The sequence below is a fragment of the Plectropomus leopardus genome, chromosome 16 (genome assembly GCF_026936395.1).
Source record: "Plectropomus leopardus strain MGB_pleo_1.0 chromosome 16, ASM2693639v1, whole genome shotgun sequence".
NCBI lineage: Eukaryota > Metazoa > Chordata > Actinopteri > Perciformes > Serranidae > Plectropomus > Plectropomus leopardus.
Window position 1 is genome coordinate 10,032,586 of NC_142191.1, and position 18,417 is coordinate 10,051,002.

General features: G+C 40.7%; 3 protein-coding genes across 12 annotated transcripts in view; 2 read left to right on the forward strand and 1 right to left on the reverse strand.

Annotated features, from left to right (window-relative positions):
• map7b (microtubule-associated protein 7b) overlaps positions 1-8,042 on the forward strand; it is a 37,106-nt gene extending 29,064 nt beyond the window's left edge. For 9 of the 10 annotated variants that reach the window (XM_088089769.1, XM_088089765.1, XM_088089763.1 and 6 more), the window contains 10 exons: positions 1,220-1,359; positions 2,117-2,346; positions 2,462-2,612; positions 2,706-2,874; positions 2,976-3,080; positions 3,467-3,517; positions 3,609-3,642; positions 3,810-3,924; positions 4,057-4,256; positions 5,084-8,042. In XM_088089769.1, the coding sequence (XP_087945895.1) occupies positions 1,220-1,359; positions 2,117-2,346; positions 2,462-2,612; positions 2,706-2,874; positions 2,976-3,080; positions 3,467-3,517; positions 3,609-3,642; positions 3,810-3,924; positions 4,057-4,256; positions 5,084-5,094 (1,206 nt within the window). In that variant the 3' untranslated portion in view covers positions 5,095-8,042. The remainder of the gene's footprint in view (positions 1-1,219; positions 1,360-2,116; positions 2,347-2,461; positions 2,613-2,705; positions 2,875-2,975; positions 3,081-3,466; positions 3,518-3,608; positions 3,643-3,809; positions 3,925-4,056; positions 4,257-5,083) is intronic. The other variant, XM_088089764.1, reaches the window with a different exon arrangement.
• Positions 7,825-11,404, reverse strand: armc1l (armadillo repeat containing 1, like). The gene is made up of 7 exons (XM_042503724.2): positions 11,269-11,404; positions 10,667-10,829; positions 10,433-10,524; positions 9,808-9,991; positions 9,546-9,662; positions 8,939-9,013; positions 7,825-8,806 (listed from the first exon to the last, which is right to left on the reverse strand). Exons 2-7 carry the CDS (start codon positions 10,817-10,819, stop codon positions 8,612-8,614), a joined length of 816 nt encoding a protein of 271 aa, XP_042359658.2. The 5' UTR covers positions 10,820-10,829; positions 11,269-11,404; the 3' UTR covers positions 7,825-8,611.
• Positions 11,405-11,441: 37 nt separating this feature from the next.
• mtfr2 (mitochondrial fission regulator 2) lies at positions 11,442-17,618 on the forward strand. The gene is made up of 8 exons (XM_042503645.2): positions 11,442-11,596; positions 13,311-13,492; positions 13,663-13,767; positions 14,197-14,321; positions 14,839-15,050; positions 15,146-15,446; positions 15,693-15,876; positions 16,864-17,618. The coding sequence occupies exons 2-8, from the start codon at positions 13,421-13,423 to the stop codon at positions 16,906-16,908; spliced, it is 1,044 nt and encodes a 347-aa protein (XP_042359579.2). The 5' UTR covers positions 11,442-11,596; positions 13,311-13,420; the 3' UTR covers positions 16,909-17,618.
• The last annotated feature ends 799 nt before the right edge of the window (positions 17,619-18,417 follow it).

Below are 18,417 nucleotides of genomic sequence, written 5' to 3' on the forward strand. Positions count from 1 at the left end.
CATTTTCTCCAACTGGTGCTCAGTAAGGTAATAGTAGTTCTTTATATCTGCAACTTCACTGGATGCTGTCAGTTTGGTTCAAACAAAGTGGATCTGGGAAATTAAGCGTTAACTTGTTGGACATGATAAGCATTCTTGGTAATCTTGGGGCTTGAAGGATTTGAGTCAAAAGGCTCAAATCCAAATAAAGTCATTGGTGTTAAAGTTCAAGTCAGCTTGCAAGTCTTTCTTGATTTTGTTAAGTAAAGTCATTCAATTTGTGACTCTAGTCTGACTTGAGTACAAGTCACATGACTTGAGTCTACACCTCTGCTAAATATCTAGAGTTTGTGGGTTCTCAGTGTGTAAGTACAATATTGATAGAAATGTAACCTGTGACACCTGATTTGGTTCCACATTTTTTTGTGTTTTACTATGCTCAGGCACATCAGTGATATGCTGCATTTTGCTCCTCTTCCTCTAATTGTACTTAATATAGTTATGATGCCCCGGATCAGTCGAACACAATATATCCGTATAGCCCTGCTGCTCACACACAAACACACACACACACACACACACACACACACACACACACACACACACACACATTACTGAACCCACTGTCCATCTGTCTGCTGCTGTGTCACAGCTTATACCATTAAGGTCTTAGAAGGAGGACATCTTCTGTACTTTATATTCCACACAGTGACCTGCACACACATGCATAAAGCACACGTGGACTCATTCATAATCCAGATTCAGTCCAGCAGACCAGTGACACACCAGTTAAACCACGTATGTGTCATAATGTCTAAAGACTGTAGGTCAGTGTTAATGCGAGTGAGAGTTTGCTGCCCTGGACAAACTATAGTAAGTTCCGCCTCCTCCACAGACAGGAGATAATAAATAAGAACTGAGTTTGAGTGAGAAAACTTGATTTTTATTTTGGCAGCAGTTTTTTTATGTTGATGTCGTGGCTCGGTGCCAGAGGTTAGGCACGGCCGAAGGAAGGCTGTCTGAGTTTAATCCTGTTACTGATCATCTGTTGCTGCTGTCAGTAGGACAACCCAAGTCTGTGCACGTCCTGTGCTGTTACGTTGTGAGTCACTAATGATGTTTTTGTACATTTCTGTGACGTTATGCTGCTGGCTCCCCTCGGTCCTGATCATGTGAATATAAACATTACTGCTCATTTTGAATAATGGTTTTCTTATTGTTTCCCTCCTGCACCAAACAGCAGAAGGACCGCGACAATGTGAGGAAGTCATGGAGCAACCTGTCACTCCCACTGGCTCCCATTCTGACTTTGCCCCCCAACAAGCGCTCCACTTCTCCAGGAAAGAGAAACAGCAAAGTGACAGCGCCCTCTCCTGGCAGGTAGGAGAACACACCCATGATGGCTGAAGACAATGAGTTGGAAGTGCAAGTTTTGGGGCGAAAGCATCAGTAAACTATACTGATGTGTTACACAGACCCAAATAAGAAGCTGGGAACTGTTTTTAGAAGGGCATCCAAATAGAAAAATATCACATCTGCACACTCAGATCTGTGCAAAAATCATGTTTACTATGCAAGCTTTCAGTCAGAGACCTTCTTTAAGTCTGCCTTCAAGAAGGTCTCTGACTGAAAGCTTGCATAGTAAGCATGATTTTTGCACAGAATAAGTGTGCGCGTGCGAATGTGCTTTTTTTACTGTTGATAACAATTCAGCTCTAGCACCTCAGTCTAAGTCCAAATACCAGGTCAGCTGTGTTTAAGAAGGGCATCCACTTTAAAAAACAAACAAAAAAAACAGAATTGTCAACTCGTTCTTCAGTCTGACATTGCAACCCACAAATCATCCAATGGCACTCAGCATTGTTGTTATTACTCCTCATCGGTTCTGGCGCACTGCTTGACAAAAGCTTGACAATGGCATTAGAATCACCCCCCATCCGAACAGTCGCCCCATGTCGATACACAGCTAAAGCACGCCCATAGCTGCCAGTAGCTCCACACAGGATGCTGATTGATCAGACACACTGAGGGCACACACACAAATTCATTACTTGAAGCCTGACAAGATGGACTTTCATGTTATCATCTGACGTTCCAAGAAAAAAGTTCAAACTGCTGCTTTTCGTGCTGCACACAGGCCTCCACAAAAGTCAGCAGGACGCCCCCCGACCCCCAAGCTGCTTAAGTCTCCAGGGGCAGAGGATCCTGGAAATCTTCGTCCTTTTAGGGTCACACCCGAGAGCCCTCAACCCACCAGAGCCCCGGGAGAGGAGGAAGAAGAGCAGGCCCTCAGTCCTCCTCAGCCTCGACCTCAGCCGGTGGGTCAAAACAAGACCAGCAGTGAGCCGACACCACCAGCAGCCAGCGGTCAGTCACTACAGCCAAACTCTTCACGTCCACATTATTATTCAGCCTGGACTGTTTTTTTATTAGTTGGTTTATAAAATAAACTGGTCAAGATTTAATTTCTGATGCCTTCTAGAGGGTATAAGCAGTCCTCCGGCCCACAAGCCCTCAGCCGGCACCACAGATCCAGAGGAGGCGAGTCGTATCCTGGCTGAGAATCGTCGGCTGGCCCGTGAGCAGAGGGAGAGAGAGGAAGAGGAGCGCAAGCAACAGGAGGAGCAGCGGAGGTAAGCTGGCTGCGCTGAACATGTGTGTGATCCAGAGGGAGAAAGAAGGTGTGTATCTGCATCCTCAACTGTGATTCATTTATATCTATACAGGTTGGCGCAGGAGGAGATGGCTCGCCGTAAGGCCGAGGAGCGAGCAAAGAGAGAGGAAGAGGCTCAGCGTCAGGCAGAGGAGATGAGAAGGAAAGAGGAGGAGGAGAGGAAGTTGGAGGAAGAGAGACTTCAGAAAGAGAGAGAGGAGGCAGAGAGACTCCAGAAACAGGTCAGAGAAAGTGTACAAGCCAGCAAAAGGCTGAACTTCTGTCTGATTTCAACGTCTGTTGATTTCAAAATAAAATCAAACTCTGTGGGTTTGTGTGTTAGAAAGAGGAGGAGGAGTCTCGACAGAGAGAGGAGGCAGAGCGACTGAGGCAGGAGAGAGAGAAACACTTCCAGAAAGAGGAGGCTGAACGCCTGGAGAGAAAAAAGGTGAAGCATGCTCGCACAAAGGTCACATTTCCAAATGTTCCTCATGTTCAGTGGATGTAAAAGTAGGGCAATATATTGATATTATCTTGTGATATGATATGAGATCGTCTTGGATTTTAGAGATTGTGATGTCTTTTTTGGTTGTAAAGACTACATTTTAGTATAATGATGTAATTTTCCTAACTCACCAGAATACTGTTTTTTTGTCTTTACATACTTTGTCATTAAATCCACATTACTGATGATTTATTAGAAATCTCATCTGGAAATATTTTGTAAAAGCACAAATAGTCGACCCTTCATTCTTGTTGCAAAATTGATATTGAGATATTCATTTTCAAAAAATGTGATATTTGATTTTGTCCATATCACTTTTTTCTCATCAGCGTCTGGAGGAGATCATGAAGAGAACGAGACGTTCAGATCCAGCAGAGAAGGTAAAGGCTTAAAGAAAAGTCTGATTCACCAAAAGAGGAATCCATGTTGTTCGTTGCACTTATTCTCTTTTTATTCCTTTCCCATCTTTAGAAAGTTGTTCCTAACAGGAATGGAGACAATGCAGGTAACTTAATTAGCCTTAGATTTGACATGCCTTTATTTTGAAAAACAAAGTCACTTTTGCATAAATAGCACGGCAGGTAAGAGGAATTGTCCCTTTAAAATATATCCTCTTCAGTTGTTACTTTGATGCTGTTTCTGACTGCCTTGTTGGTTTTCCCTCATCATCAGTGACCCCTGCTGCTCCGACTCCATCTGCAGTGACCGCATCACCAACACACAACAGCAACGGTCGCCAAGCTGACTCCGACACGAACACCACAGCGCTGAGCCGTCCTGACCAGAGGTGGAGTTGTAGACTGCACACACAGCAAACATAATATACCATAAACAATGTTTTTGGCTATGAATTGTAGCATTGGTGTTATTTATAACTTTCAAAATGTAACACTTTCCTTTCCTTCCTCTGTTTTTTCAGGGAGAACGGGGAGTTTGAGGAGGTGATTGAACTGCCTTCACATTCCAGGTTGTCTCTTCCTGAGGGAGAAGAGGAGCAGCAGCAGGAGGAGGAGGAGGAGGAGGAGGAGGAAGAGAGAGTTCCTGTCTTAGCCTTCAGGGAGAACGGTCTCCTAAAGCCTCTCAGCGGGATAGAGGACATATCAGCCCAGCAGGGACCAGGTCAATAAGCGTCTTCTTTCTGCTTCACACCTGGTTCTCTGATTTCTTATTGTACTTAAACCCTTTCGTCTTTATTTTCTTGATAAAATTGCAGAGGAAGTTGGTCCATGGTGCTTTCTGAAGTAAAATAACCCTGATGATGTCGGAGTGATGTCATCAGGGTTATTTTGGATTAAGCTTTAGATCTTTGCCAGAAAATTTGAGTTGCAAACTTGTGGCCTGTTCTGAGTGCCGGAGGTGTTGCAAGTTTTCTGGAAACTGACTTTGCTAAAAACAAGAGTTATCGTCAGTCGCCGGCCACATTTTGGCCTGGACCTTGAATGACATCACGTATTAAAACCTTTGCACCCTGAGAAAATTAATTTGATTTCTTTCAAGAACATTGGAAAAAAGGCAATGAGCAATTTGGTAATAAATGTTAAATATACAGCAAGAAATTAGAAGATTGAGAAAAACATTTTAAAAAGGCATGCGGAAATTTACAGGGAAAAAAGCTCGGGAAAGACTTTATTTCTTATTATCATGACTACATCTTTAAAATGATGCTGTGGAATGATTCTAATTAATTTTCTTTCTTTTTCTTTCATTTTCTTTTCTTTTATTTATTTTATTTATTTACTTACTAATCAAATTTTCAAGTAATTCTTCTTGTCCTTCCTCTCCTATTTTTTTTTACTAAGTTTTGGGTAATTTCTTTCGTTGCTCATTGCCTTTTGCCAATGTTTTTGCAAGAAATCAAGCCAAATTGCTCATGTTTCAAAGGGTTAACTAAGCCCCAGTAGCAACTAACAGGTTTTTGTTTTTTTGTTGTTGCTCTTGCTGTTTAGATGTTGCCTGATGCGCTGTTAGGTGGAGATGATTGCACACACAGAGGGACAGGAAGTGAGACGGCCAGAGAGAGGTAAGACAGAGCTGCTGGACCAAATCAAAGGAAGGACTCGCAGCATCACAGCCAGACTCTTTCAGAGGTTTACTTTCTCACCCTCCCATGACTGAAGAGCACTGCAGCCATTTTCCCAAAGATGGTGTCTCCAAAGACCTCCCTAAAAATTCTCCAGAGAGACTTTTCCCTCAGCAGACTCTCTGGGGAACGAATGGTCTCCTCTGTCTCTGATACATTCAGTCACAATGTTCTGTGTACAGCCCCGACGCGACGCGAGAGACAAATGATAATGTAAACTGAGATCTGCCGTAAAGTCTTCAGCCGTGATACTTGAAGAGATTTTGTTGTTGCTGTAGAAAACTGTAATCATATTGACAAAATCAGCAAAAACTGGAACTCAACAGGCTCCGAATTACCAGGTTTCATTCATCTCTTTAACTGGAACCTCATAATTCTCAACGTTTATATCGAAACGTTACAGTGACGGGATATAGGAATGACGTCAGTGCATGAAGATGTATTAAAACTGCAGGAAAGTGTCATGTAATGTAATATATATTTTTGCTGTGTCTACAATGTTTAAAGACTAGAGGTTATTATTGGGGTGAGGCAGGAGCGTCAGAGTATCATGGAGTTTAAGTTAAATATTGACGAAATGAAAATACTGTTCTCACATGAGAATTAGGGTGTAAACTACAGATTATTCTTTGTTTAGTTTTATTTAATTGCTGTACAGATGAAATGTGATTCTTTTTTTCTTCCTGTCTTTCTGTTTAAATTGAGAAAATGCTTTGACGTTAACCGCCCTTTCATTGGTTTACCCGTTATATTCCCTCCATCAGTGCTGCATCCGGTCACGCTGTCGAACTCGGCCGGTGATGGAGCACGCAGCCGTAGCTTAGCCGCCTTGTATTGGAGGTTTGTTTTGGCCAAGCATAAAACAACAACAACAAAAAGCATTTAAATATTTTCTGTTAATTCTGGGATAATCTGATTCGTTTGATCTTTTTTGATTTAAGAAGAAATGCTGCTAATTTTGACGTTCCTTTGCCTTACCGGACACATTGTAGAAAGAATGAGGTTGAAATGAAGATATGCATTCCCAGCGTGAGCTCTGACATTCAGGCCACATGCCATAACGCTCCAGTGGCTTCTGTTGCTTGATTTATATTAATATGATGAAGCTCGTGATGAAGTGTCAGTTATGTTGTCATATGAGAGCTATGATGTCAAACAACTGGTCCTTTAATACACATTGTCAGTCATGAAAGAAAAACGAGGGGAATTAAAGGGTGATTTTCAACCTGGGCTCCTTATTTCCTCGTTTTTTTTTGTGTCTAATTGTCTAATGAGAACAATAAATGTTGAAATTGGTCCAGTATTGAGCAAAAGGGAAAAAGGCTGCAACATAATATTAACAGTCAACTGATCATCGTTAATTTACATCAAATAAAAGAGCTTGTTTTTGCCACTGGCAGGCTCAGTGTCTGACAGCATTAAAAGGAAAGGATCCCTACAGAGACAGACCCATTTGTTGTTAATTTTGTTTTTGTTTAACTAGAAAATGCCCCAAAACCACCTGCAGGGTTCCCACAGACATGGAAAACCTGGAAAAGTCATCGTCGTCAAGTCGTTTTCTCCCCACCTTCCATCTCTCTTTATGTATGCCAGCTGAAATTATGTTGGAATAGAGTTTGGATCTGATATGTTATGATAAAAAAAAACTTGTTTATCCATGAAAATGTTCAGGAACTCTATTTAACAAAAGCAAACATGCTGCAGTGTAACATTAACAGGCAATTATGCAACGCCAGTTCACGTCCACTTGAATTGCCTGTTTTTGCCACTGACGGGCTCAGATTGTTATTCTAAATATCTGACATACTGAAAAATGGCCCCTTCAGAGATAAACCTTTTTACAAAGCAAGATCCTTTTTTGTTTAACTAGAAACCCAAAGTTGTTATTGCTAAACCCACCAGACTTCCTTTAGGTAAATACTCATTTTGTCAGTGTGAAACACACTTAATTCAAAATGGAGACGAACAAAAAAGCCGCCTTGGTTTTTAATTTCCACCGTTCCAACAATCACCAACTCGTGAGAATTACTATTTATTTCAATGGAGTCTGTTGGATTTGTTGATGGCAATTTCAGGGATGTTTCTAGTTAAACTGAAGGGTCTATCTCTGTAGGGATCCTTCCCATAACGTTGACTAACAATGTGAGCCTGTCAGTGGCAAAAACACTTTTAGTGGGCGTACATTGATGATGTACAAATGCCCTGAGTGGTTACATTGTATTTTGTGGCTGCTGGGTGCAGCACTTATGCTCAATACTGGACTGACTAAAAAACTGTTGTCCTCATTAGTCACATAGACACAAAAATGTGAGAAAATGAAGGCCAGGTTGAAAAATACAGAAGTTACCCTTTAAAGACAAACACTGAAACCCAAACGCCTCTGATATTCACTTCTATCTTTTACACTCAACTTCCAGTAATGCTGCTTTTTTAGCATTTGGTTCTCAAACCTTTGCACTTCTTCTTTGTTCAAATCTTGCATCATCACCAAAATGGAAGGAAACTTCAGAAAGATTACCCATGTCTTTGTTATGTCGTGCTGGTCTCTGCCAGCAGTACATAGCATGCTGTTCAACATGCTAACTTATCTTTAAGATAACTTGCTTGTAAATTACATTATACATACATATCCTATAAATTATGTTTAAAAGTTGATATATTTTATAAGACTGACCACAAGACTAACAACTAATGAGCCCTTCATTTCAGATGAGCGGCTGTGGGGTGAGATCTTTGAACCACTGTAAAACTGAAATCACTGTACAATTGTTGCAGCTGTACTGTTTGGCAAGTAAATAAAACTTTTTGAATTGATTACCTAGGCACTGATGTGGTAATGCTGTTTTTTTCTTCCTTTTTTAATCTAAAATACAGAGTAATAGCAGGGAAAAAGAATAATTTACAGTGCAATTTAAACATGTAATACATTTATTTTAGTATAAACCAAAACCACCAACAAACAGCAGGATATACTGAAAATACTTTTCTAAGTGTACAGAAAAGTAAAATCTTTAAACTTTTTTTACATGTAGAGGGAAGATGGACAGTTTGACCAAAAAGGAAAGACAAAGAAAATATTTACACTGAATGAGAATAGTTGATAGAAAACAGCATCATGTAAGTCCAGAGACAAAATATATTTTTCAAGTGTGTGTGCCTCGATTCAACCAAACAGATGAAGTCAGAAGTACTTTTGCACAAGTTGATAATTTGTGTTTTTTCCAAAAGAACTGACGGAAATTTTATCAAGTTCAGACGATACACACAAAGCCACAGTGTGGGCTTTTGGTGTGCTAACATCCAGTAATGTCCACTCCAGTAACATACACAGCAGCTCTAGTCTTTTACGCAATTTTTGCGTAGCTGGGTTTGAAGGAATCAAACTGCGTCAGTTTCACCAGTAGAATGTTTTGGTGAGGAAACTAGCAGCGGCGTTGAGCCAGCTTCCGTTTGAATCATCCTTTGCTGTTGTGCGGGAAATTGCTCTGTCGACTTCCCTCTCCGGGCTCTCCTCCTCCTCTGGGAGGTAGTCTGGTAAAGCTGAGTTTTGCTGAACTTTCACTCCAGATGGGTTCAGAGGGATTAACACCTGAGTAAAATGGTTTAAAAAAGGAGAATTTGAGAATTCACCCACAATTCTTGATTTATTTTCCAGTGGATGCTCAAATAGTTTACTTTCTTTAACGTGTTCAAAACGTGCCCAAAATGTATGAACACTCACCTCTTCTCCTGCCTCATTCTTCACCACCTGTTGGGCCGACAACACCTTCGTGGCAGCGATGGCCGATGCCAGACTCTGCAAATTAAGACACATTAGTGAAACAGATGTCTGGAATTAATACTACTGTACTGTTTTCTTCTGCACCCGTGTATTTAAGTGGCTTTGATAAGGCAATAATACAAATGCTGGCTATAACTGACCTATGGGGTCCCCCAGTGAGTAAATTAATTATTTTACTAATTCCTCTAGCATTCTACATTAATTATTATTTGCTGATGATGATGCAGATTTATTTATTATTATAATGTTGAACATGTTTGTAACAAAACAAAGAATTGAATTATTTAGAGAGTGATGTCCACCAAATCCCTGGGGATTCATATTGATAAAAAAGTCCTCTTTTTTTAAGTTGAGACTTTTTCTTCCACTTAAAGCACTTTTAACCTTATACAAGTCTTTATTTGAGCCTAATATAAATGTATTAATCTAATTTTATATTCTGCAATACCTTTTCTTGTCGTCTTGGGAAATAACAGATTTTACATAGCTACAGGCTTGTTGCTTCCTAAGCAGACACTGTTAGTAAATGTTTGTGTTTGTGCGTTACCTCAGTGGGCAGGTCTGAACGGATGCGGACGGTGCATCTTTTAGAGGCCATCTGGAAGGTGAAGCTGATCACTCCTCTGACCTTCAGAAGGGCCTCCTCACACAAGCCTCGCTGGTCCTTGACAAGAAGGGACACTGTGTTGGTTAACTTGCTAGCAATAATAATAATTGACACCATCATGCATAATGTCGTGTGTGTGTGTGTGTGTGTGTGTGTGTGTGTGTGTGTGTGTGTGTGTGTGTGTGTGTTTCAGTGTACTCACAGTGCTGTCCAGCCCCTGGATGTGCAGAGTGACAGACTTGGCCTTTTTGTTGCTGGAGTTGATAAAGAACTGGGATTTCTTACTCCTCTGCCTCTCAGGTGTACGCGGCACAGGATTAGCAGGTGCGCTCAGAATGTCAAACACCTCCTGAGCCAACGCTGTGATGTCAACAGACAGGTTCTCCCTGTATGGAGAGATATGATATTTAAAGTAGCCTGGTCCCAGACCTCTGAATGGCTACCCACATCTTTGGGTCGGTGGTACTGGTCTGCCTTTGTCATTTTTTTCCCATCTGACTCAGCACCTTGAATCTCTTTTAGAATAACAATTACAGACTATCACCATCTGCTAGTATGATGAGTTATTTCCTCTAACGCAAGTGCAGAACGCACATGCTAGTTGGCTTTAGTCTTTGTGGTGTGTTTGACGCAACAGCCGGCTTCTTTTGCAACTAATTCTATAATTATCTGCTCCCTGCTCACCACTACTCAAGCAGACAGTGTGTTTCTAGCATTACCTTTCTCATTAGAAAAATAGCCAGATGTTAGTGGGTTTTTGTGCAGTGGTAACAAGGCTCTAAATAGTGTACAAAATTATATAAATAAATAAATAAACATTCGCTCACCTCCCAGTGAGATTCTCCAAGCTCACCATCATACCCAGTTCATTCTTCATGGTGGGGATGTTGGGGGACAACTCAGCCAAGTACCGCAGGGTCTGAAAACAAAGGATGACATCAGAGGTATTAAAATGTATGCTGCATGCACTTACAGTAAACATGTGCTCATAACACTGAATGCTCCTTTAATGTGTGAGCAGCAGGAAAGCAGAACAACCGCAAACAGCCTCCATCACCCACCTGAAGGGTTGCAAGGAGCACCTCTGGGCTCTGGTGGTCCAGGAAGAGAACCAGCCCGGGGAGACAGCCCTGATCCTGGACAATCACCTCTCGGTTCTGCGGTTCAGAGGCCAGGTCCCGCAGCTGGCTCACCACCGACAGAGCATCCATCATCTTTGAAAACCTGAGAGTCGGAGTGTTTTTTAATTGTGAACTTTTCCTGATTTATGTTAACGTTAAAGGCATGCTGGACACGTTACACTAAGTTCATTTAATTCTGACAAAACATTAGTTATACGCAGATTAGCTGCATGATTTGAGGTAACAGCTAGTGTGTGATATTAAACCAGGACCCCCAGGATAAGAAGAGTTTATAAACACTAAATAAAGTGTCCTGTCAAACCGCAGCGCTAACATCGTGGCTAACGAAACATGCTAACGTTAGCTACTTTTGAAACGTTAGAAACACGAAGAGCTCGGCAAACTGAAGTAAAGGACATTTTTATTCATCTCGTTGCGCCGCTAAAAAATACATTTATGTGATTCCTACAACTACCTTTCATATAAATGCCCCGAAGGCGCGATAAATGCAGTTTAATTTAAGTTGTATCGATATTACTTACCTCGAAGAAGAAGTAGCTCGTGTACAAAAATACAAATTTGGTGCTAGATTTTTCGTGATACGCGATTGGTCGAGCCGCCTTTGCTTCGCCGTATGGTCGGGCACTCCTATTGGCTACTCACACTACTTCTGTTTTTACAGCCAATCAGAGGAGGCGTTGCTGCTGCGGCTTTATTTGACTTAACAGACCTTCTGCCTGGACGCGTGAGCTCAGAGGGAAGCTGCAAGTTTTTAGTGTTTATCCGCAGTTACAGTTTATATTAGCGGTTATTATAAAGTTACACGACAAATGTAGCTGCTAATGTACGTTCTGACGAGAAAAGTCAACGGTAAGTACACAATGAAGTTACTGTTTTCGCGTGTTTGCTGGTATCGCGCTTCACTGTTGATGAGCCATGCAGCTTTACAGAGGGACACACTGCGGTACCTGTGCGGGCTAACGTTACCTGCAATGCCCCGCACAGAAAGGTTACTGTTTATTTTAGGTTAAAACTAAAATACACCCTGCACCGTCTTTTAACTGCTGATCCACGCGACTTCAGCAGCCGAGTCAGCATCCGCACAGAGACAGCTGCTTCCCTCAGCATCACTTTGTGATGTTACCAGGTGACACTTTGACAGTCGCATCAGTGATGAACTGCAGGAGCTCGTGGAATTAAAGTTTTAAATAAGACATTGAAAAATATCTTAATTCAGATTGGCGACTCTGAAAATGCCCCAGCTGTTTCAGTTTTAGGTGCACAAGGCAGGTTACAAGTTATGTTCACTGTTAAATCATCACCAACTAAGTTATTGAAACCTCTTTAAGTTAACAAATTTAGCTGTACATTATCAAAAAATGTAGACATTTTGGTTAATTTGCTGGTTACTGAATGATAATACTGAGTTACTAGCATTTAAAGGAACAGTGTATACGATTTAGGGGGATTTAGTGGCATCTAGTGGTGAAAATTGCACATTGCAGGTAGACAAAACATACGCCTGTAACACACTGCATGCATGAGCAGCGTGTGACGGCAATCTTGCCGATCTGTGGTGTTCATGTTAATATTAGAGCAGCCACAGTGTCGCTGTGAGCAGCGCTGCTCAAGTGCAGCACATCTTGAGAGTAGGAGGCTCTGCAATTTTTTACGGGTGAGGCAGGTGGTTTTCAACAAAAATAGACTGTGAAAATGGTCTTTTGATAATTAGATTGGCATTTTACCACCTTTCACTGCATTTATAGACCAAATCCTTTCATTTTTTTTTTGTTGTGAAATATTTGCAATATTTGCTGACAGTGCAGTGGCTTGCACAGCTCAGTGAATGTGTACTGGCTTTTAATTATAGAACTACAGCACCTGGGCCACACACTGCCTGCATGAGCAGCGTGTGTGCTTTGTGGAAGGTGTTGTTTTTCATTTGCCCAAAGTAACAGGTTGATGCAGCCACACTGCTGAAGCGAGCAGTGCTGCTCAGACACGGCACGGCTGCTGCTCAGCTGCGGCACACCTAGAGAGTCTCGTCCATTTTTTCTGCTTGACGGACACATTTTTCAGCTAAAATAGTTGGTGAAAATGGTCTTTTGATAATTATATCCAATTTATACCATCATTTACTACAGTTTCAATGTTTTTATCTGTCAGGACTTGAGAAAATACATTTTTTTCTGTTTTATTCAACCTTTCCTGTTTCTCTCTCAGAAGAAAAGCCCCCTGACAATGTTTCCGATCAAAGAATCCCTTCTGTTGTTGACATGCGCTGCTCATTGATGCAGTGTGTCCGGGGTATCAGAGCAGCAGGCAGCTATAAAAAGCTATTAAAACAGAGGGGAAAAATATCACTTGTAAAAATATCTGAATAGTCAGGGCTTAAGCCTTACTGAGATATATATGTTTCTTGCAGTATAAGGTACTGCAAGAAACAACAAAAGGTTTTGAAATTGTCCTAACATGGATGATATTCACTAAGACATTGGCTTGATTTGTTGTCTTGAGAGATTCAAGCACTGACTTTTAATCGTTCTCCTTTAAAGCTGAAGTGTGGTATCTTGTTTCGTTTCAGGTGTTAAGTATGTGACTTAGTGGCCTTCATTCTGTGTTGGCCTCTTTCCAAGTCAGTCAGCAGAAAGAGGAGCTTTGCAGTCATCAGCCGGTGCATGAAAAGTCCTTCCAATGTCTTTAGTAGAGGATATTCTGGACGTGCTGCGGATCGTGCTGGAGTACTTTGGAGTGCCTCCGGACATGGTAAGCGCACGCACTTATGTTATTATTAAGTTATTCGGGGATATAAAGAGGCCTGCTAACTGTTTTTGTGGATGCCAACAGTACAGTAGCATTTCTTCACTTCCTGAAAATTAACGGAGTGAATATGTCAGACAGCAGTGTTATTTATTTGTGTACCGTCTTGCTTGCAGCTGGTTCCAGTGTGGGACAGTCAGCTGTGCGGTCAGTATCGCAGCATTGTGCGGATGATCGGGACCAACCTCCCCCTGACACCTACACCGCGCGTCCACTTTCAGGTACTGTGCCGATTGTGTTTTCTAACAGACTGAAGATTATGATGAATTTGTCTTTACTTGGTTAAATTCAATTCAATCGAGTGGAAATATGTGCTTTTTATAAAATTTGCCTTTAGCAGCGCTAATATTTAACAAAATATTAACTAAACTACTATTAACAACAACTTTAAATGTTGTATTTTTCACATAATGCTCCCTTAACGGATGTTAATTTTGTGTAAACCTTTGTTTGTATTAACATGACACACACCAAAGGAATTACATTTTTACACAGATTCATACTGTCCTAGTTTTTTCCATTCTCACACTTCTTCTGCAGATCATTTTCACATTTTGATAAAAATATAAGCCCACCATCTTCTATGATTGTCTTATTATTTTGTCAGTGTCACAGTGTGTAATATCTCCTTGTCCATATTTGGTCCTCAGATCCCCCTGCTCACCCATCGGCCCCACGGTTATGTCGACGACGCCGTGGAGACTCCGTCCATCCCCTCGTTCGCTGACGTCATGTGGGTGTTTGAGGATGAAGGAGAGAGCTTTGCAAAGACCAGGTAAGGATGCAAATGGGCACTATATGAAGAAAGTAATGTCATAGACTTTGTGGATTACAGACAAATAGTACACTTGACTAATGTACACTAAATAATTTGGTTATAAAGTAAAAAGGGTGAAATGGCCCGTAAAGTATTATCTGGGAAACTGCCTCGATCACTGCCACTTAGTTCATCTTATATATATATATATATATGTGTCTGCTTGGATTTGTTTGTTTTGCAGCTTTGAAAACACACACACATCTGGATTGGTTGGTTAGGGCTGGAAATGTTAAATAATGAAACTTTTACTAATTATTTTAAAAATGTATCTTACTTTTTACTCTGTTCATTCTATTTTATAATCCTCTATAATAAATTGTCCTTATATTTATTATTTTTATTGCATTGCTGTATTTTTCTTGTATTGTGGTATTTTTGTTGTATTAATGAGCACCTTGTATTTGAAATTTGCACAAAGGCACTACGAATGAATACATTTCAAGTTTAAAACTAATGTATAATCTCCATACAGGAACCATTTACCTCCAAAGAAGCAAAGTACTGTAAATCGGAACATGGTGAGGTACCAAGGGCCGCGCCCTCAGAGTCACGTCCAGAGAGGAGGCGGCGCTGCGAGGCAGACAACCGACCCAAAAGCTCTGAAGAAGATCACAGCGCTGGAAAGCGAGCTGCTCAAACTCCGAGCTCAGATAGCCATGATCGTGACTGCTGCGCCAGCCTCAGGTGCACACTCTGTGAACCTCTTCTTTTCACAAATGTGTTCAGCATGTCACACTGCCATTTAATAATATGTTTGTGTTCTTTCAACATTTCGTTAGGTCTGACCGAGTCCCAGAATACCCCAGGCACGCCTTTGATGTCTCCTCCCCCTCTGCCAGCTCTCACCTCCACACCTCGCTGTGCTGCTCCACCCCCACCACCACCTCCACCTCCTCCTCCTCTTCCTCCTCCCTGCCCTGCCTCCTCCACTGAGACTTCGTCTGTGTTTGAGTTGATCCGCCAGCGCAGGAAGAAAGAGAAAGACCAGGATCTGCCCCAGGACTCCAAAGTCAAAGGACTGCCATCCATGTTGGATGTTCTCAAGGACTTAAATCAAGTTAAACTGCGTTCAGTGAAGAGGTAGGCGTTAGCATCGATAGAATATGGAACTTTTGATTGAGTTATACCAATGTTAAAACTCCTAAAAGCGAAAATTTATGTCTTAATGTTGAAGAAGGTTTTTTTTATGCCTTTAGTTTCAGCATTCAAACATCTGTTGTAATTTCTAGCAGTTTTTTTTTTTCCGTGATTGTAATTTTCCTCACCTTTTCTCATTTTTTATGTTTTAACTTAAACAAATAACAAAGCATTTTCCCTTCTTTGTAGATCACCCGGGGGGACGCCAGTCAGAAAGAGACGCAGTAAGGGAGGCGCAGCCTTGCTGAATGACCCAGCGGCTCTTATCGCTGAAGCCCTAAAGAGAAAGTTCGCCCAGCATCGCCACAACAGCTCCTCCGACAAAGAGAACTCATTAGAGCTCTCACCGTTCGGCAGTCCAGAAACACCCAAGGTTTGATTTGATTTTGAAATTTACTTAGAACATGTAAAAAAGTGTGCAGCTAGAAAAAATGAATATTTACAGACAATGAAAAGCATAAAGCAAAAGAAACTGTCAAACACTTGATGACTTTGTTTACATTTCTGACAAGGAGTGATAAGAAGTACTAACTTATTAAAATCCTGCCCTTTCTCCATAACTCATTAATTTATAATTGATAAGCTTCCTTAATAATTTAAACCTATACGCTAATTAATTTTCCAAAACTTGTCTAAATATATTATTTATTACTGTTTTATTGGGGCCCACTTTTGCAAAATGACAAGAGGCTTATAAATAAAAAATAATAATATTTATCAGAAGAAATGAATAAAACAAAGCAAATCCTGTCACTCCATCCTCATATAGATTGCGTGTTTAAGGGCATTTCTAGCTCAGACCTCTGTTGGGGAGTTCAAAAGAGAAGCTATATTTAATGCTATTATGCACTCGGACACATTAGTTACTTTTCCGCACGTTACATTTCGGGCATTAAGGACTAATGCCCAAAACGTCATGTAGAGGCAATCGGATCATTTTTATGGGAGCATGCACTAGTGTGCTAGCTTTATTTGTTCTTTCACATCAGTTTTTGCTTGGTCCAGCACCTAGTTTTTACCACTTTTGATGTGTGCACTGCTTGAACTTTTCTTATATTTGATGTACAAAAAAAATCCTAATGTGAATCAATTCATTTTGATTCTGAATTTGAAAATGGTCAGAGGGTCACCCAGCACCCTATCATGGGCCTGATTTGGCCCACAGGCCGTAAGTTAAGTATCTCCAGTGTATCTGTTCAGTGCTCAGTCCAGCTAACCCTGACATGTGTGTTCTCACATACAGCTCCTCCTGATGTGTAGATATGTTCAAGGTTGCAGTGCACATGTGAAAAGTACTATAGACAAACCTCATACTCATGCCGCTGTCTGCAGGTCTACTAATCTGATGCTTCTGTTTCAGGTCCCTCTCCACATCAGACGGAGTCAGGGGCGCCTCCACCTCTGATCCCGTTGACCTGACCCCGAAAATGTCAAAGTCAGATGTCTCGTCGGCTAATTACAGCTCCCACTGCTGCAGCTGCTGATTCACATTTCCTTTTTATTTTTGTTTGTCTACTCTGTTGTTCTTGTAAGAGTTTTTGTCTCACGATGAACAAAGTGCTTGTTTCTGTTTCTCTTTGTTGGGAGGCATGAATGTATGTTTGCGTTAGAGCGATTGCTGTGAATGAGGGTTTTGGTACAAATATTTTGTTTTTGTACAGTGAAATGTTAGTGTTGTTCATACAGTAATATGTTTAGATTCAACAATATTTTTAAGCAGGTATGCACTGCAGCTACATGCTTTAAAGTCACTTTGTGAGGCCTTAAAATTCTTACCTCAAACAAGTGAGATGAATAACTGGGTATTGAGATTCACACAGCTCTGTTCTATGCAACTGCTGTTTCAGCTTGTTTTATTAAATTAAACTGTCAAAAGTGCACTGATAAATATTTTGTTTTCTGTTTGTCCAAATCCACTTTTAGTTCATGTTTGTGACTTTATATTGTAACGCTGTTGCTTTTCGCAGCAGTGAGATCATCAGCGTTGAATTGATTTTCCAAAATGCAAAGGTTATAACACATTTGGAGTTGTGCACATGATGTCATTTCACATTTTAGCTTTGTGTGAAGAGCTATATCACGTTAATAAATAGGTACTTCAGCAATTTATTACTACTACAGTGTTTTTCATGTGGTTTCACACAGTAATTCGCCTTTTTAAAGCTTTCTGTAAGTGTTTTACTAAACAGAGCTCCAGTTGACGATTGGCCTTTGCATCTGGCGGGGTTGGTAATATCCTATTGGGTTTAGAGTTTTTTTTGTTTTTTTAAATTCCTTATTTTAACCCTGATGATTGCCTTTGGGTTTATTGTCATTTTAAGTTTTGCCATTCACTGTGGAGTGAAAGGTGAGCATGAACATCTCACTTGGAGAGAAAGTGACCCTAAAATAGTCTATAGTATAAACAAACAGAGGGTATTGTTCAAACTATCTGCATACTGTGCGTTACACCAATGTATACAATTTATTTATTTTTCTCTACTCTTATTTTACTCTCCCTCCTGAGCTGCTGCTGTTGACTGTGGAAGAAACTGTGACAGTATGAGGCACCTACATAGAAATCAATCCGGCTGTTTCAAGCAACCAAGAAAGTCGCGTAGGTCTGTGTTTTTAAGTTACATTCAACCACTGCTAATAATAAATGTACAGCTTTACAGCCTTGTTGTGAGACGTGTGAGACGTAGTGACGTTAACTTTGATTACATATGACTTTTACTAATTTATGACATTATAACATGATTTTGATCTGTCGACATAAAGTAAAATTAAATACTGGAGTGTCAGAGACTTCTATGGGGTCTAATTGACCTCAGATGTATGAAACATCACCACACTGTAACAAGAAACTATTTCTTTTAACTTAGTTAAAGTGTCTCTGTTAAGTGTTAGTGTCTGGCCTACCTTAAATTTTTAA